General features: G+C 39.4%; 1 protein-coding gene across 2 annotated transcripts in view; it reads left to right on the top strand.

The window, feature by feature from the left end:
* Positions 1–20,498, top strand: part of LOC107561779 (rho GTPase-activating protein 39-like) — a 33,915-nt gene extending 13,417 nt beyond the window's left edge. Inside the window, exons 3-11 of one of the 2 annotated variants that reach the window (XM_016246369.1) lie at positions 7,259–8,540; positions 11,012–11,636; positions 14,564–14,653; positions 17,000–17,073; positions 17,159–17,358; positions 18,174–18,265; positions 18,390–18,559; positions 18,664–18,795; positions 19,229–20,498. In XM_016246369.1, coding sequence (XP_016101855.1) covers positions 7,259–8,540; positions 11,012–11,636; positions 14,564–14,653; positions 17,000–17,073; positions 17,159–17,358; positions 18,174–18,265; positions 18,390–18,559; positions 18,664–18,795; positions 19,229–19,291 — 2,728 coding nt within the window. In that variant the 3' untranslated portion in view covers positions 19,292–20,498. Of the gene's footprint in view, positions 1–7,258; positions 8,541–11,011; positions 11,637–14,563; positions 14,654–16,999; positions 17,074–17,158; positions 17,359–18,173; positions 18,266–18,389; positions 18,560–18,663; positions 19,009–19,228 lie in introns of those variants that run through there. The other variant, XM_016246296.1, reaches the window with a different exon arrangement.
* Positions 20,499–20,560: the final 62 nt, after the last annotated feature.

Genomic DNA, 20,560 nt, shown 5'->3' on the forward strand with positions numbered 1-20,560 from the left:
CTCTGTGCTTCCTTTGCTGTGTGACGCAATGGTGTAACGTAACCCAGGGATGACCTGGGGAAGTTGTGAAGGGGTCATGAAATTCTTTTGTCCTGCAGGCGGACCCCAGGCCGAGTGGCTGCTATAGGAAGACAAGGGTTTTAGTTAAGCACGCAAATCCCTGAAGACCAGCTGTTAGGGTTTCCCATAGCATGAATTGGAGTGGGATCTAAGACATTAAATTAACACCCAGCCTAATACAACCTTCTCTTTGTGGACAAATGATTTAACAGACTTTGCTTTGAAGGACTTCAGTCAGATCTGAATAGTATTGATATTTAGAGTTAAAGACAGATGCCTTGTGATTGCATGCTTTTCAGACTGAAATGATTCAGGAATGGAGTCGATGATAACTGCGACAATGTTGCATGCCATAACATAGATAACATCTGTCATTATGATAATGGTATTTATGGGGATTTCTCAGAAGAGGCTGAAAACCGCTGTGTAACGGCTTGGTTAGATACCAAAAGTGAAAGCTGTAAAAGAGAAACAACACTTTTCATCATGCCAGTCATATGCTCATACTTTCACTTGTGTCATGCTCACAAGGTTTATTCGATTTAGGGAATGTCTGGGAGTTAATAAATAGCTGAGATTGCAAAAGACATTTAAAATGAATTAAGTCTGTTTATAGGCTATATGTTTGGAGTGGAAAGGTCACCATTAATATCCTAAGGGAGTATCGCTACAGGTGCATCTCGGATTTCAGAAATCATTTGGCCTTTTGTCATGCTTTTACCTTTAAATGGTCATAAACATTAAGATTCCTTAAAGACACACCAAAGCTACTCAGTCAGGCTCAGTTAAATCTTTTGCACTCCATGTCACACATGTTTTGTGTGTTACCTCAGTCCTTTACTCTGATAACTAGATTAGTGGCCTAGCACAGATCGTCTATGAAAGTGGAGCAATTTCATCCGTCTTTTGTTTTATTTTAGTCGTGCCTTTGGTGTTGCTTAAAATACATTGAGAACATACTGCTGCCTTGATCCGCTGGCTTCACTTTAAACACAGAGAGACGCAGAAAGCTTGGTGCAGGGCTAGTGTTTCTCTAAACCAGAACGACCCTTTTGATTTGCTGAACTTCTTTACCTTTATGATTCTTTGTGTATTCATCTAGTTGACCAAAACTGCGACTCTCAACTCACTTCTCTACCATAATAAAAGTATTCTAAACTCATTTTCAGATGTTTTGGCCATAGTTTTGTGGGCCTTATGCTCTGTACAGTATGTTCACTGTATGTTCACTGAAGCAGTTTTCACAGCTGTAACCAGAGCTGTGAATTCTCATGCTATCTGATTTCATATCAACAGATGTAGATTAGTGCTGAGATTCCAGAGCCATCTCACTGTCCATATGCTGAGCCGGCCCCCCTTTGACTGCCTTTTCTGGGGGTTACAGAGAGCCAAGTGTACAGCATTAGCTCGGTGTGAAACATACAATATACATGTTTCAGAAAGTAATAAACCATAATATTTCACAAAGTAAATCCAAGTATTGGGAATATTGCAAAATTGTGTTGATGTCGTAGGACTCCTAGCGATTCCCACCCTGTTAGTGGTCTGGCTTTATTGCACTTAATAATTTGAATTATCTGCTTAAGTTGTTATCACGTCTTTTGAGAGCAGGGTGTGGAAGGAGAGGATGGGCCGGTCACGTGTGCGGTATATGAAGAAGCTAGACTCACTGGCTCAGTAATGAGAGGTGTTCAGCTGTCCACAAACAGCTGAGTCCTCTAGACCTTAGTACACATCCGTTTTGCTTCTTTGAGCAAAGTTTGAGTCAAATTAATAATTTTGATGAAATAATACATGTGAAACAGAAAGAATGCTATTTCTAATACATATACAGTACTGTTCAAAAGCATGGATTAGCAAGGATGCATTAAACTGATCAATAGTGACAGTAAAGACATTTCTAATGTTACAAATAAAAATTCTGTTGAACTCTCTATTCATCAAAAAATATATATTTTAAATGTTAATATTTTAGAATAGTACTGTTTTCACTGTATTTTTGATTAATGTTCTATCAAAAAAAAAAAAATCTTACAGAACCCAGACTTTTGAACGACATATATGAGTATATGTTTATGTTGCTTAGCTTTTCACATCTGTTGGGAAGATGATTGTCAACTCTGAGTCATTCTTCAGATTTTTGCTATAGGCCACATTTCCTCTTCCTGTCCAAACGATGAAAATAGCCCATTATGTCAGTTTTTTCCTCTTTAGTTGGGGAAGAGTTTTTGGACACATTGTCTTGATATGTTTTCCGATACTGATGGAAAGTCCAATGCATTCACAAATATAATGAGGTTAAACAGATTTCACCCTGCAAAACTCCTAATCTCTTGCCTCTGCTAGGACTATTAGACACCAGACGGCCTGGGACAAATTGATCCTCTCTGACTAGTTAACCTTATTTTCCTCCTTGCCAAATTAAATTATCTAAAGCGGCTCTACAGGATTTTAACTCGCTTTTTAGTTATGCTGGCTGGCCTCCTTTTTCTCCATGACTGCAATAAAAATGTGTGCTTGAACTGTGTCATCTGTAAATTGTCATAAGGGGCATAGGTTTAATGAATAAATAATCAATAAGATCTAAATAATCTTGCCAAAGAAAAATGCAGAATTATCTTAACTTTTGAAGAGACATTTATTTTGTGATACATTGATATTTTAGGTTATCTTTCGTTCAGTCTTTTTGGTAGCAGCCACACTCCCTACCCACCAGTATCTTATTATGGAATGTTATGGTAAGAAAACCATTGCCATGGCGCTTAACAACCTTGCATTGTACCGCTATTTAAACAATCCTGATGCCTTTGAGTGATCAGTGGAAGGAATGCCAACGTTGTGTCTAATACCAACCAAAGCAGCCTCCCATGACTAATTTCACTCTCTCAGTTTCTCTCTTCCGCTCTCATTTAAGTTGTTTTTGTTCTTTGGCGCATTAAGGGTCACACAGTACTTTTTTCTGAGAGTACGTTTAAATACTGTTGACACCTCATGTGTTGGTGCCATACTTTAGCATCAGGGACAAGAAGTCTTGGTTGCTGTAGTTATTTATTATTTTTTTGGGGGGGGAAATTAAAGAAATATTCAGATACATTTGGTAATATTTCAGTAAGCAAAAAATGCAAAAGTTTAATTTGCTTTTATAGTTATCTGCCAACATTAGATATGTTCAGATGTCCATGTCTTTGTAAGCTAATTGATATATTGTTTAATTGTTGACAAATTATTTTAATTGTGTTGTTCATTCAGGCCATGTTCTCATGTTAAAATAAAAAAACTAATTAAATTAAGATTTTAAAGAGAAAATCGTGATGTGTGAATCAGTTCCCCCTCATTTCTAGAAAAAAACTACTAGAAACTACTCTTGTGTTTCCAATCAGTATTGTCCATTTTAACACGTTTAAAAGTTTGGGGTCAGAAGGGTCAGTAATTTGAAAGTACAGCCCTTTATAATGTTACAAAAGATTTCTATTACAAATAAATGCTGTCCTTTTTAACTTTCTGTTCATCTAGAAATTCTACAAAACGATAAGTAACATAACATACACAACACATGATAAAAAGTAGGGGTGCTCTGATCAGGATTTTTGAGGCCGATCGCCGATCACAGAAAGCAGTATCTGCCGATACCGATCTTTTTAAAGCCTTCTTTTTTATCATTTATTACTATTTATAGTGATACTCCAATCAGGATTTTTAGACATTTATTCAGGGTCTGAATTTAATTTTTGAAAATGGGAGGAATTCCCCTCTTAGGTGACTCTTGTGAGAGGGAAAGCAGCATGGTCTGTGCTTTCACACAGGAGTCCGCTACTGATCCGTGGCTGTTTACCACAAACACAACATTTATTCCAAACATTGTCACTGAAAATGCTTTTTCAACATTGTGATTCTTTTTTTACACAGTACAGTAATACAATCTTTCACAGACACGTTTAAACTCAATAAATATTAGAAACACATTATTCAATGATTTTACTTTTGCATTTACTTCTAGATTTATATATATTAAGTTGCTCAAGCAATTGGCAAAACATTTAAACTACTTTTCTTACGTTATCACAAACTTACCATTGACAGACTCCCAACTGCTCCCCGGGGGCTGCAGCATAATTGGCTGCCCACTGCTCTGGGTGTGTCCGCTACTGATCCGTGGCTGTTTACCACAAACACAACATTTATTCCAAACATTGTCACTGAAAATGCTTTTTCAACATTGTGATTCTTTTTTTACACAGTACAGTAATACAATCTTTCACAGACACGTTTAAACTCAATAAATATTAGAAACACATTATTCAATGATTTTACTTTTGCATTTACTTCTAGATTTATATATATTAAGTTGCTCAAGCAATTGGCAAAACATTTAAACTACTTTTCTTACGTTATCACAAACTTACCATTGACAGAAATAGTCAGCTCTACTGCCTTTTCTTTTGCATTTAAATCTTTATTACATGTGAGGACAAGCAAGTTGTGGCCTAATGGTTAGAGAGTCGAACTTGTAACCCAAAGGTTGTGAGTTTGAGTCTCAGGTCTGGCAGGAGTTGTAGGTGGGGGTGAGTGTGGGGGGGGAGCACTCTCTTCCACCTTCAATACCACGACTGAGGTGCCCTTGAGCAAGGCACCAAACCCCCAACTGCTCCCCGGGGGCTGCAGCATAATTGGCTGCCCACTGCTCTGGGTGTGTGTTCACTGCTGTGTGTGTGTGTACTTAGGATGGGTTAAATGCAGAGCACTAATTCCTAGTATGGGAAACCATACTTGGCCTTACGGCACTTTCACTTTCATCCTGTGGTTCATAAACAACTTTGTTTTCCTGCCATGATCAGTCATTCCAATGTGATTATCGGCCGATAGTGATCGGTGGCCGATCAATCGGAGCACCCCTAATAAAAATAAATGTTTCTACTACTTGAAAAGGTGCTTTGAAACAACATGTATCATGAAATGCGCTATGCAAAAAAACATGAATTTAATTTCTTGAGCACAAATCAGCATATTAGAACTATTTTTAAAGGATCATGTGACACTGAAGACTGGAGTAATGATGCTGAAAATTCAGCATTGCCATCATCACAGTAATAAATTACATCTAAAAATGTATTAAAATAGAAAATAGTTATTTTAAATTGTAATAACGTCTCACAATATTACTGTTTTTTAGACTGTTTTTGTATTTTTGATCAAATGTGCAGCCTTGGTGAGCATAGGAGACAAAATCTTTCCCACCTCAAACTTTTGAACAATAGTGTACATTAAATTATTGTTTGCATTTCTGAGGAACGTGTCACAAGTGCAGCAGTAAAATTAGTGCTAAATTTATATCTGCACTGGTATTTTCTCTTTGTGCTGTGTAGTTTGTCCTTTGAACTCTTTAACAGTCATTCCCTGTGGCAGGAAATTGAGCTGCCTGCTTGCTCACATCGGCAGAACTCGTAAAACAACAACACATTGAATCTGTGGGCCTTACATAAACAGCTCTTCTGGATGTTCAGTGTCACATCCTGGAGACCCAAATCTACATTACCGAGTGTTTTCGGTGTTGCATATTCAACACTCAAGCAAACTAAAATCACTGCTGTATTGTTAAATTGACCTTGTGAGGATGTTATGTCATTGTGTCATGCCAGACACAGAAGGCTGAATTTCATAGGAAAGAGCAGCTACTTGTTCTCTTTGGTGGGTAACACTTCGCAGCAACGTCCCCTCTGTCACCACCTTGAGAAAACCAACACCATCTAAACACTCACATTCTGTGATTCAAGTGTCAAGTCTCTCTATCAGTGTGACAGACTTTGAATTGTTGATTGTCGTGTTGTCATGTCAGACAGTCTTTACAATGGCCTTGGGGCTCTGCCAGATGGCTGGCTTCCAGTCTTCATATGTGCTGTACCTGTCTGGCATCTCAAATGGATGTGTTTAACATCAGAAGTGTGAGAAATGATTTGAGAAGAAAAGGGAACAATTCTAATGGCAGAAAATGCCTCAGTGGATGGAAGAGTAGGGAAGTGCTTGCACCACAGCGATATACCTTTATTGTATCGAAATGCAACAGCCGATTATCATAGTCACTGCAGTGGTTGTAAAAGTGTTAACTTGCAGTCTGACACAACTCTCTTATCTCTTACCATTTATCTTGTCTTTCTGAGTTTGATGGGATAGATCCGTTTTGTTTGTGTTTATGGAATGTAGTGGTGTAAGAGGAAGTGTTCATTTTAGAAGTGACTCATCAGAAATCCCCAGAGGAGGATGCTTAAGCGTTTTTTATCAGAGGATTTCTTGGGGGTTTTTTATTGTGGTGTCCAGTTGTTTACATAAAAGCCCAGCGAAAGCATTTCCCTCCTACACTTCTTTCAATATAGGACAGAAATACATCTCCCTACACAATAACAGTAAAAGTATTTAATAATCTCTTAGCTTGATTTCTTTTATATTTTTATTATTAGGGATATGATTTTATGATTAGGGATCATCTATATGTAAGTGACTTTCTGTTTTTTTAACTAACACTTTTGTTCAGTGTTCACTATGCAGGCTATTTGATAAACATTTGGCAGAAAATTACTGTTAAAATGCAGATTGTTTTATTTTGGAGTTTAATAAGTAAAAATTAATCAATGTGGCGCTATTAAAAAGTCATGTCGGGAAATGTTGGGCTGGAAATAGTGCTTTTAGTTTGTCTTAAGTGTGAACCACTGTTTAGGACTGCTGAGGCTGTGGATATTGTAGGGTTTACAAACGGCAGCAGATCAGCGTAGTGACAATAACATGTTGTAGGCAAACTCGAACAAGAACAATTAAAGGAACTGCATTCATTTTCACTACAAATCTGTTTAAAACTCAAACATTGTAGTGCTTTAAAATCTATTTCAGTTGAACAATCATGGTTTTGTTTTCCTGACAATGGCATTATGGGTGTTTAGATAGACATTTTATACTCTTAACAGACCCTTAGTTTCCCTAAATTGCTGAGAATTTAGCTCGACTTGTCTGGATGATTAAGGCATGGGTGAAGATTGCAGCTTTGGACTTGTTAAAGGCGTCATAAAGATGATTGGTTTTGGCTTCATAGATTAGATTTTTTGCTACTGCTTCTGTAGATTTGTGTTGCCTGTGCCTTATTTTCTTTCTGTATTTTTGGCCTTCCGTCTATTGACAAACTAAAATGCATTTCTCTTACTTCTTACAACAGGGAAGAGCAAAGAGACACATCTCAAAGGTGGCAGCCCTCTCCTGGATCCAAAGCCACCATGTTGGTAAAGGTCAGCAGCATTGGCAGAAGCCAGACAAGAGGAACCAGTGGAGCTGCTTCCCTTCATCTCCCACAGAGCAAAGCCAGTGACCATAGTGCCTGCACACTCAATCCTGGCAGCGTCAAATCTGTTTCAGGCTACATGCTGTCACCACAGGCTTACAAAACCACACCAGGAGGAAAAATAGCAGCAGACTCCAGGCAGGCCCACCACTTGAGGAAGGCGAGCAACGGCAGCTTCTGCCTGGTGACCCCTGAGGACTCGACAGCATCTCTACGGCCACATTCTAGCTCACCTAGGCCAATATCTCCTCAGTATGGAGCAACCTCACGCCTCTACGATGATCCATCATCTGATTGCCCCATTTACGACGACCCTCCAGTAGATATGGAGGTTGAAGGTGCTCACCTACATAACGGCCCATCTAGACACAGTCTCCAGAAGATGAAGCTTCTCCAGCACCTGGGTCAATCTCACAGCAGTTCCAGACACAAGAGGAACCCATCAGACTACAGTCCAGCAGGCTTAGAGTGTATCAAGCACATGGTGAATGTAGACCCCAAGCAAGGGCTTCTTTCCACCACACCGGTCCCCTCTCCCAGCCCTTCTCCAACCTCAGCATCCGAATCTCTGCTTCTCCCGACAAGGGGGCTTCAGAAGGAGCCCGCCAGCCTGGAGAAGAAGCAGTCATGGAGGATCCTAGAAGCAAGTGTTCTCAGAGCCATGGAAGTGCACCACAGCCGGCAGGGCAGCCATGGATCTCAGGACTATTCAACACCACCACCTCCCGCCATTAGCTATCAAGACTCAGGTTACTCAACCGGCCCATCTCCAAGTCTGCGGAGGAAAAGCAGGAGGAGGATGGGTGCCGGGGCCCAGGGCCGACCTGGGTCTGCGGGCAGCACCGGGGAACTCACAGCCCTGAACGAGCGTCTAATGGAAGAGATGAGGGAGGTGGTTAGTCGCTCGAACACCATGCGGGAGACCAAAGCTAGTCTGGACTCTGAGATGTCGGAGAGCTCTTCCTCCCAGCGCACACACAGTGTGGGACGGTGCTCCTCCAGGGAGGACATTGCATCTTGCAGCAGGTCACTTAGCAGGACAAGTGACCATCCCAGTATGGAGATTCCGGGACGACAGAAGAGGACTTATGAAAAGGTGGACACGCTTGAGAAGAGTGTGACTTTGTCCTCACCTGAGACTGCTGGACCCCCTTCACAGGTACTACATAAAAGTTCAATTAAATATTCCTTCGGTAGAAATGGCTTGTTAACACTTTACAGTGAGGTTCAGTTCATGAACATTATTTGGGTATCATGAATCACCAGTAATTTTACAGCAGTTGTTAATTTCGGTTATAGATATTATATTAGATGATAGTCCATCTAAACTGAAAATTATTATTTACAGATATTTTTAAGAACTGTTTGTCTGATCAATGCAAGTAAATGGGGTCCAAAACAACAATGAGCCCTACTGACATTGTATGGACAAAAACAACATATCTGCAATGCACAATAGTATATTTATAAATTAAATACATTAATGTTAACACATAAAATCTTATTCTAAAATGTTACAGGTGACCTTCTGGTAAACTATTATTTTCTTATAATGAGCTTAACATTTACAAGTCTTCCAGGGGAGTAACTTTTACCTATTTTTTTTATAGATTTGCAGTCTCGTATAAAATGTGTATGAACTTTTGGCGCAGTCTATTTTCCACAGATCTTGAGTTTCAGCATCATTAAAAACCAGACATCGTATTTGTTTAATCTCCATGTGGGACTGTTGGGAGAGAGCTTGGTTTGGTTGAAGTTTTTCATGCCTGTCTGATTTTTTCCCCCCATGGTCTTTATTAGAAACAGATTATTATGTACACCTTACTCTACCCATTATAACATAATAGTGATGTAAAATATCAGTCCTGTTATTTCAGTCTAAATCATAAATCGCAATGAGGCAAAAACATCTTTCTCTTGGGTCTTCAACATTGCAGTCAGGCAAGTTAGAGGCAATTCCCCGGCTGCACATGATTCTAGTTAAGGGCAATGATCACTCAAAGGAACGGTTACTGCCGCTCTGACCCGTAGCAAAGTTGTAATCTGTCCTCCCTCAGTGATGAATTCTATCTGCATTGTTCAACAGCCAGGCGCCCAGAGGACCATACTTTCTCAAATGCCTTCAAGAATTAACTACTTGTCGGCGCCAATAGCCTAGTGGGCAGTGCGCTGACATCTAGTGCCGTTGCGCTCTGGGCTTCCTGAGTTTGAGTCCTGGCTTGTGGACCTTTCCCAATCCCCCCCCCCCCCATCCCCCTTCCCCAACCCCCCCCCCCCCATCTCTCTCTCTCCTACTTTGCTTCCTGTCACTGCTATATTGTCCTATCAAAATAAAAATGCCAAAAATAAATCTTTAAAAATAATTAACTTCTTGGGTTTCGATCCAAATCAGCTCTGGAAACATGAAAGGGACTATTTTAAGGCTTTGAGACTTACAGGTGCTGATCGTTGCAAATGTATTCTTTACCTGTTTAAAAGACGATGATATCTACTCCTGTCACACCCACCTCTTCCCGTCCCGCCGTCCTCTGATACGAATCCAGCAGTGGTCTGCCATGGTAATGGGTGAAATGCCAGAATATAGCGGAGCTGCAAAACACGATGCCTATTGAGCAGGAAGGATGGCTACTGTGCCCCATATGGTAGCATTGCTGATACAGACGGGACAGTTGGGTCCTGGACAGGCGTGGTCAGTGTACAGACCAATTGTGTGTCTGCGGTGCAGCCGATAGGGGTTTGGTACCTGCTGGGGATTGTTCCATAAGCTGATGACATCATAGGTCACCTCATTCCCTGGTGTATAAGCCATTTCACCACACTGGTATTTCAGTGTGCTAATTCCCAAAATTATTGGCAGATGGAAAAAATCTGAAAAAAAAAATGTAATATACAACATACTTTTGTTAATTTAAATGGAGCCAAAATAAAATTAAATATAAATAGATGAAAACCCTTCAAGTACTTAAATCACTAAAGCTGAAATAAAAAAAGTTAAAGCTAAATATGTCTATTTAAAAAACAAGTAAATATGATAAAAGCATGTCACAAAATTGCTAAAATTTAAAACTGAAAATATAAACATAAGAACTAATTAAACATTAAAAAATAGCATTTAAATAATACTAAAACTGTTTTTTTTGTAAACAATGTTTATTTCAAACCTGAAATTTGTCATGCTTGAATAACCTCTATGAATTGTCATTTTATAAAAGTGAAGTTGGCACATGCATTGTATCTGGTTTTTGTAACAGGAATACAACTTTCAATACAGCGAGAGAGGCAATGACTGCATAAGGGACCTCCTTAAAGGACAAAATTCCTCTAGGGATCAAAATGAGGCCATTGCTGGATTTGCACTATTTTTTAGAGACATGGAAGGAGAAACAACTTACTGTAGAAGGACCTTTTATGTCAGCGATTGGTCATATTTCATCTATAGTGGATTGGAATTCTTTATCTATAGTATTTGATGGAGTTTATTATGTTTTTTGTGTTAATTTTACAAGTTTAAGTGCTGATCCTACAGTTAATGCAGAGAAAAACTGAAGGGCAAAAAAACAAAGTAGCTGTGTAAAAATAGCTGTTTTATGAATGCTTTTGTGTTTTTACCCTGTTTCTCTTCTCCTATAGGCGGGAACTCTGGAGCCAACAGTTCAGCTGGACAGTAGAAAGAAAGGTATGGTAGATAACCGAACGGGCTCACTCGGCCCTCATCACCACGTAGCCAGCGACTCCAATTTGCAGGCAGGTGGTGGTGGGGCTTACCAGCTTTCCTACGCCACCCTCCGCCAACCCCCACCCCCAGATGCCAACATGGCTGACTGGGCTAGCAAGCACCTGAACATGCACACCCAGGGTCTGTTCCGCCGCCGAGTTTCCATCGCCAACATGCTGTCCTGGAACCGCGGCTCCATCAAGAAGCCTATGCTGATGACCAACGACCGCACTGTACGCAAAGAAGCCTGCGAGATGTTTAAGCTCGTCCAGGCGTACATGGGTGACCGGCCCTCACGGCTGGACCGGCGCCACGCGGCTCTCCTCATTGTCACCAAGTGCTGGGGCATGCAGGGCCTGAGGGACGAGCTCTACGTCCAACTCGTGAGGCAGACCACAGGCAACACAAGTCCACGCAACCTGGCAGCAGGCTGGGAGCTCATGGCTGTGTGTCTTGCCTTCTTCGCTCCTTCACCCAAGTTCTGCTGCTACCTGGAAGGCTACATTCAGCGGCACATGGAGCCAGCCAATGACAAGAAAAGTGAGTTTGTCAATTCATTATTTTAAAAAAAAGACGTACTACACTAGGCTTATAGGGTGTGTGTTTTTTTCCAAATCAGCAAAAAGCTGTTTAGACAGGACACATTCTTATGCTCTGAAACAACTGAATGAAACTGAAGGCCTCGAGACATTTTTAAAATATGTCTCGCCTTAAAAATGCAAAGAACACATTCTGTGTGAAAAACTTGAGGGGCCAGCCTCAGACAGATCCATTTCAAACACACCCGCTCGATTACAAAATATCGAGCGTAACATTGGTCTATTTGTAATGAGCAGCAAAATTTTTTCTCAAGTTCCTTTAGGACGCCCGTCCAGAATTGTTGTATTTTCGAGCAGCTCCAGAAACAGTGGATGAGGGTTCCTTCTAGACTTTTACATTTGTTGCAGAGGTTGGAGAGTTTTAGGTTCATTTTATGTCTTTGGGCAGGAGTCACATGCGGAGCCCTTCTGTTCTGCGGACTAATCTCCATATTTTAATCATATTCTTAAGAATAAAATTATCTTTAGTTAGAATTCGCTGTTTTTTGGGTGAAAGATATAGTAAGTTGCGTAGAGGAATTGGCCCAAGAGTTATGGCTTCTGCGCTTATCCAAGTTGAGTTTGGATCGTTTAATTGCCATTCCTGTATAAAACGAAAATGGGCAGAAAGCTGATATAGTTTAATGTCCGGGGCCGCTAGACCTCCACATCTGCTCGGTAATGTTAAGAAGCTATATCTCAGTCTTGGTCTTTTTTTCCGCCAAATAAAAGAAATAATGTATCCACGTAACTGTTTTAGTGCTTTGCTATGAGAACTGGTAGCATTTGAAATGGGTATAGAAGGCGGGGTAGAATATTCATTTTAATGAGGTGAACACGGCCTAATAGGGATAGGGGAAGATTACACCATCTATCCAGGTCTGATCTAATATTCTTAAGGATAGGGACAAAATTGTTTTTATATAGATTTTCCAAATTCGGCGTAATCTTTATACCCAAATAGACAAAGCCCGCCGGAGACCATTTAAATGGGTGAGAGATTGTGGGGTCGTGGAAATGCGATTGACTTAACGGCATTGCTTCTGATTTTAAAAGATTTATTTTATACCCCGAGAAGGAGCCAAAATTGGAAATCGTATCAATTAGATATGGAATTGATTGTTGTGGAGAGTTGAGGTAAATCAAGATATCATCGGCATAAAGTGAAATTTTATGCATTCTCTTTTCTAATCTAAGCCCTTCAATGGATGGGTCATCTCTAATGGCCGCAGCCAGTGGTTCAATATTCAGTGCGAGCAGCAGCGGCGACATTGGGCATCCTTGCCTGGTACCACGCGCTAATGTAAATTCAGGCGATTTAAGACCATTAGTAATAACTCTCGCTGTGGGGGAGGAGTAAAGAATCCTTATCCATTTAATAAAAACATCACCCAAGTTAAATTTAGAGAGCACGGAGAATAAATATGGCCATTTGACCCTGTCGAATGCCTTTTCAGCGTCTAATGAGATGATTAACCCAGAATTTGTATGCTGATTTGAATACTGAATTATATTAAGAAGCCTTCTAACATTATGAGCTGAAGATCTGCCTTTAACAAAGCCAGTCTGGTCAGGATTAATTATTGTGGGGAGTATTGATTCAAGCCGGATAGCTAATATCTTCGCTAACATTTTTGTATCCACATTAAGCAAAGAAAAAGGGCGATACGATCCGCACTCCTCAGGACATTTGCCTTTTTTTTAGAAAAACACAAATGTTGGCTTCTGTCATGGAGCCAGGAAGCCTATTAGAATCAAATGAATACTGTATCATTTCATGCATTAAGCTCGCTAACTCCATTTTAAATTTCTGAAAGAATTCCACAGTAAACCCATCGGGCCCTGGTGCTTTTCCTTTGGGGAGACTGTTAATACAATTCAAAATTTCGCTGAGTTCAATTGGTTTGTTTAACGTCTGTCTTTGCTCCTAAGTTAATTCCTGTAAATTTAAGTTTGCAAGGAATTTATTCATATTATCACCCGAAGAAAAGCCCGATTGGGACGTGTAAAGCCTATTATAAAATGCCCTAAAAATTTTGTTAATTGCTTTGTTATCGTGATGGCACCTGCCTTCTTTATCTTTGATACTGGATATGACCTGCGCCTGAGACCGGCTCCGCAATAAGTTTGCTAGATATTTGTTAGGTTTGTTAGCGAATTCGTACATCCGCTGTCTAGCAAAGAATACAGCTTTTTCAGCTTTATTAGTGAGAATTGTTTCGAGAGAGGTTTTTACGGTTTCTGTCTCGGCCAGGAGTACATCTGAGGGGCGCGTATTATATTTTGTTTGTAAATCATGGAGGATCATTTCTAATTTTCTCTGGTTTGCCAGCTGGTTTTTTTTCTGGTTGGATACATAGGAGATAATTGATCCCCTAATGTAAGCTTTTGCAGTGTCCCAAAGCAAATTGGGGGACACGTCTGGGGTTTTATTGTCCATAAGGAATAGTTTAACTTGCTCTTTAAGGAAAGATTCAAATTTTAAGGAAAGATTCAAATTTTGGGTCATGAACGAGCCATGTTTTTATATTTAATAATAATATATATAAAGATTTAAATAAATGCTGTTCTTTTGAACTTTCTATTTATCCTGAAAAAATGTACCACGGTTTCCACAAAAATATTAAGCACAACTGTTTTCAACATTGATAATAAGAAAACAAATTTTTTGAGCATATTAGAATGATTCAGAAAGCAGAAAATTCAGCTTTGACGTAACAGAAATAAATTAAATTTTAAAATATATTAAAACAGAAGCAGATATTTATTCCATAGCAGCGTGTATACATGTAATTAATTGTTTTTGATTATTTTAGTTATCAGATGACAACACCTTTTTGTATATGGGTTATTTACTAGGTTGTTTTGGTTTTTGTGTTTTCATTGCAGTAACCCAGTACATATTGGACCAGCAGGATATTAAGAAGAAGAACTCAAAGTCAAGGAAGAAGAGAAAGCAGAACTCAGAGGAAACCGAAGGTAGGGGTATTTTTAAACTATGGATGATTCCTTATCTGAGACACTTTGGGACATAAAAGAGTAAACTGACCTTTAAAGTCACTTTGTTCAGTTTGTTGAAATGTAATGTAATGGTTCAACCAGAGATTTATTGCACCACTATGAAATACACTGAAGGAGAATTGGATGTTGGTATGTAGGCCTCTGTAGAGATATATTGAGTGCTTTTCGCTGTCATGTGTAGCTGCATCGATTATTTGCCATGTCAATAAAACTGTTAATTAACCCTTTCGGGCAGGATGCATCACGTGTGCTTATCAGTAAATGACAGTGCCTCCATATGGTGATTCTTTGACCTTGTGACTGTTACCACAATGAGTGGTCCTGATGATCTCATCAAATTTCTGCCTACACATAGCCATGGCATTGACCGCAGTGAGGATCCCTCACACTGGGTCTCACTGCCTGCAGGCATGGCATAACAGTGACTCACAGCCGCTGCTCAGACCTACTCATGAGACGTCTCTAGTCACTAGCCCATTAGACCAGCACCAGCCACTGGCCACTTGAAGGAGCAGGATATGGCTCATATGCCTGCCCTGGCCTGCATTGTTTTTGAGTCACTTAGTTGGATTTGATGGGCAGATGTCCAGATGAGTGGGTTGACTTCACAGATACTGCTGCAGCTGGGTGTGAGTCAATGTGGGGGATTCTTGAGGTTGGATCTGGACTAAATGTGCAGGAGTTTATTGGGATGTTAAGTTGGAAGCCCTGATGATGGAGCCATTGTAAAACAGGAATTTACACATCTCCCTTGACCGCAGTGAGGATCCCTCACACTGGGTCTCACTGCCTGCAGGCATGGCATAACAGTGACTCACAGCCGCTGCTCAGACCTACTCATGAGACGTCTCTAGTCACTAGCCCATTAGACCAGCACCAGCCACTGGCCACTTGAAGGAGCAGGATATGGCTCATATGCCTGCCCTGGCCTGCATTGTTTTTGAGTCACTTAGTTGGATCTGATGGGCAGATGTCCAGATGAGTGGGTTGACTTCACAGATACTGCTGCAGCTGGGTGTGAGTCAATGTGGGGGATTCTTGAGGTTGGATCTGGACTAAATGTGCAGGAGTTTATTGGGATGTTAAGTTGGAAGCCCTGATGATGGAGCCATTGAAAAACAGGAATTTACACATCTCCCTGACATAGGGAGTCACTACAAAGATCTGTGTGGTCTCATTTGTTGCCTCTGAATAGATTGTTGTTTCCTCTGGCTTTCCTTCACTTTATTGTTGCCTTTCATTTCAAATGAGTGCAAGCTGTTGTTTCAAAGTCAGACCACCAGCACTTATTCAGTCATGCAAAATATCAGAATCAGCGCATATATGAATGCAGCAGAATCTGTATGTTTACCCTGTAAATGAACTGTTTAGGTTCAGGAAAAAAAGAGATCAAGGGTAAATTTATGATGCAGTATATCTCATTAGACGTAATTGCAGTCTGGTGCGCGAATTAACAAGAGGTTGTGTCAACATGCATGTGTGTCACCTGTTTGCCATAAATCTGAAGAGGTGTCGAGTTTGAGGCACATTCCAGAGAAGATGCTTTTTATTGCCGCACCGATTTTTACCATCTGGCTGCTTTAGTTAAGATTCGCAAAGCCTGTATTAGAAATGCCCCCTATGGATTTTACTTTGGAGTTATGAAGCTCTCTTGAAACCAGAGGAATCCTTGGAGAACGACTGTGGTTTCTCTAAAACGCTAAGCATAGGCTGCTATAAATTCTGCATTGCTGGATGTACAATAGATCCCAGAGATTCTACAAGCCTGGAGTTTGTTTTACAATCTGACATCAAGTGATTTCTGGGAATATAATTTATTTCCAACTAGTGGAAAATGTTCTGCGATGTCTACTTTTATAGTCCTAATGTCCTCGGCTCTTACATAACAGAAGTACAAGACAGCACATTGATGAAACGCAGCCTAGTAGAAAACCCTCTGTTTATTTAGTCTCCTTTAGTTCACATGTTGATTTGATGAGTCACGACTAACAGAATGTGCTGGCAGGAATTCATCCTCCACACTTTTAATAGAACTAAATCTTCATTTTTCATTCATTGTTAAAACAGTGACTCATTTTGAAGTGCCTCACTCCCCACGTGCCGCTGTGATCCCATGATCGTTGATTCCATGACAACTATTATGGAGCAATTTAGCCATGTTCCAGACAAAGAAATGTGTCAGTTCTCAAAGCCTTTACCTTGTAAAACAGGTTTTGATGCATTAGATGTAAATCTGTCAGCGATTAGACTTGCAGGCCCTGTGTCTAAGAATAATAGTAATCACTCATGTCTTTTTGTCTCCAGCTCTCCCCATCAGCACATATGCCAAGTACTGCTACCGGAAGCTCCAGAAAGTGGCGGTCACTGGAGGGAAAAAGGTGAGTTTTGATCAAATACACTGAAGGAGAATCAGGTGTTTAAGAAAGAGAAAAATAAGTAGTGTTTTATGTTTTCCACATAAAGGGTCTCCGTAAGCCCAGTTTGGAGGAGGTAGACCACAGTCGGCGTGCCATCATAACCCCTTCGCTGTTTGGCAGCTCTCTAGAGGAAGTGATGGAGCGGCAGAGTGAACTCTTCCCAGACAGGAAGTTGCCGTGGGTGCAAGTGCAGCTGTCTCAGTATGTGCTAGCTCTGGGCGGAGCGCAGACTGAGGGCATATTCAGGTAAGACCTGCTCAAATTCCTGCTAATTAGGCAGAATAGAAGAACAGACTATGTTTTACTAAACGAGTGTGTTGACTAGTACATAATTTGCAAAAAGTTGCGAAGCTACTAATTTTAACTACATTTTTCAAAATGTGACTTTAGAACAGGTGTTTTCTAATAGAGTAGCTTTTCCAGTCACAAGATACTTTTTGTAGCCTGTTAACAAGGAGCAGTGTGACGTGACAAAACACTTAACTATATCTTTTTGGCATATGCAGCTCAAAGGGTCAAATATTAACATGCTAACTGAACCGATTCAGTTACACTATTGTTCAAAAAGGCTGCATTTTTTGATCATAAATACAATAATACGGTAATATTGTGAAATTTAATTTAAAATAAATGTTTTCTATTTGAATACATTTTAAAATGCAATTAATTCCTTTGATGCAAACTGAGTTTTCAGCAGACATTACTCACATGATCCTTCAGAATTCTAATGTTCTAGCAGAAGAAATAATTAATAAAAAAGAGCCATTCTAATATGCCGATTTGGCGCTCAAGAAACATTTATCATTTTTGAAAACATTTGAAAGCTGCTTAATATTTTTGTGTAAACCATGCATTATTTTTCTTTTGAATGGTAGTATGTATAAATCAGGTTCTAGTTTTATTAAAAATCTGGACCAAAAATGTCTGCTTTTTTAATATCTTAGGAATATTCATGGGGCATACAGAGTTTCTTAACTCACTATGGCTTGCGCATTCATAACTATGGTGTGTTGTCTCCCTCTGGTGGTCCTTGAGTGTAACGTTACAGTCTCCTCCTGCAGGGTTCCTGGTGACATTGATGAAGTTAATGCACTGAAGCTTCAGGTGGACCAGTGGAGGATTCCTGAAAATCTGTCCGACCCCAATATTCCTGGTGGGTAACTATTCTCATGCATTTACAATAACATTACATAGCCAAAGAAAATATGTACTGGCATTTCATTATCATATCATATATCAAATATTTAAATATGAATTTATTAATTGTTTTTCCTCAGCCTCTCTGTTGAAGCTGTGGTACCGTGAGCTGGAGGAGCCTCTCATCCCCATGAGTTTCTATAAGCAGTGTGTCAGTAACTATGATGATCCTGTGGCAGCCATCAGCGTGGTGCAGTCGCTGCCTGAGCTCAACCGCCTGGTGCTGTGCTACTTCATCCACTTCCTACAGGTATTCACAACACTCAACAAACACACACACAATAGGCACCAAATGCACAAAAATGTCCTTTGACTTATCGCACTGCTCTGACGCATTTCCCATGTCTTCCTCAGGTTTTTGCTCAGCCTGCAAACGTTGCAGTCACTAAAATGGACGTGAACAACCTTGCTATGGTAATGGCTCCTAATTGCCTTCGGTGCCAATCGGATGACCCCCGTGTCATATTTGAGAACACCCGCAAGGAGATGTCTTTCTTGCGAATGCTCATTGTACATCTGGACACAAGCTTCATAGAGGGCATTGTTTAAAGTTCTTTTTACTTCTTATTAGCAGAGCACGAATCAGCGATACACAACCAGCCTGCTTACAAACACAGTCACAAATATGACATTGTGGACAAAAACTAAAAACCTAGGACAAAAGTATAATTTTAAGGATGATTGTGTTTTTTTTTCACTGTTTCACTGTTACTTTCATTATTTAATTGTGTTCTGTACACTTACTTGATATAAAGACTGTTGAAGTTGTAATTCATGTCAGAAATGTTATCCCTTGTTCTTTGCATGCTCAAAAGCATGAAAATTTTTTAAATCTTCAGTTCCAATGGCAATGAATTGTTAACTGTTTAAATACGTTAATGTGCATTGCAAGGGTCAAAGTTAAAAAACCCGCAAGGAGATGTCTTTCTTGCGAATGCTCATTGTACATCTGGACACAAGCTTCATAGAGGGCATTGTTTAAAGTTCTTTTTACTTCTTATTAGCAGAGCACGAATCAGCGATACACAACCAGCCTGCTTACAAACACAGTCACAAATATGACATTGTGGACAAAAACTAAAAACCTAGGACAAAAGTATAATTTTAAGGATGATTGTGTTTTTTTTTCACTGTTTCACTGTTACTTTCATTATTTAATTGTGTTCTGTACACTTAATTGATATAAAGACTGTTGAAGTTGTAATTCATGTCAGAAATGTTATCCCTTGTTCTTTGCATGCTCAAAAGCATGAAAATTTTTTAAATCTTCAGTTCCAATGGCAATGAATTGTTAACTGTTTAAATACGTTAATGTGCATTGCAAGGGTCAAAGTTAAAAATAATTTGCATGGATGCATTGCTTTGTGAGCACTCAAATGCTGTTTGCTTATTTTGTATAGTAAGTCAGAGAGTGAGAGGCATTAAGAAACGACTTTTTGTTTGTTCTCTGACAGTATCTTTGTGTATTTGTGGATTTAAAAAAAAAGATAATCTGTTATGTCAGGACAAATGTGTAAGTGTGAAAACTTTAATTATAGAAAAGAGAAAAATAGTTTTTGTTAGATAGGGTGTGACTTTTTCATACTCTAATTTAAGTACAGTATTTTAAGAAGTGAAAGTTTTCTATTTTATTTTACGATTTTATGTTATGTTTTGTTCAAACTTGTTATTCCCTGATAATCAGGAATGTCATTTATGCAAAATTGTCCAGAGTCTTGAAATGGTACATTTTTAGCTCCCATTTGAAGTCCGCAGCCTCATACATACCATTTAGATCTACTACTTTTGAGAGAGTTTGTAAATGAATATATTAAGTGATAATGGAATTATATGATGCCAGTGAAATTGCATTTGAAGAATTAAAATGTAAAATCTTGGAAAAGAGTAAATAAAATTCATGACTTATCTAAAAAGACAGGTACCCTTTGTGTAATGTTCTTTTTGAGTTTTTGTATGTAAATAAAGCTTGTAAATAGTGCTTCTTATTTTACTGACGTTACGTATAAATGGAACTGAGTGGTGGTGAGTTGTTGGAAAATAGATTTAAAAAATTTAAACACTTATATTTAGTATTCTGTGCTATCAGCTGATTGTGTATGAGCAAAATATTCTATACACCTTTTGGATTGTGTATGTATTTTGTGTGAAATGGATGTTGAGGAATCTAATAAAGTTTCATAAAGATGTTACATTTTATTTGTGATTTATTTGTTAGAAAATATGGTAGAATTACTCTTTAAGCTCTATTTGT

Source organism: Sinocyclocheilus grahami, unplaced genomic scaffold (assembly GCF_001515645.1).
Source record: "Sinocyclocheilus grahami isolate Dianchi unplaced genomic scaffold, SAMN03320097.WGS_v1.1 scaffold3.1, whole genome shotgun sequence".
NCBI classification, from domain to species: Eukaryota; Metazoa; Chordata; class Actinopteri; order Cypriniformes; family Cyprinidae; genus Sinocyclocheilus; species Sinocyclocheilus grahami.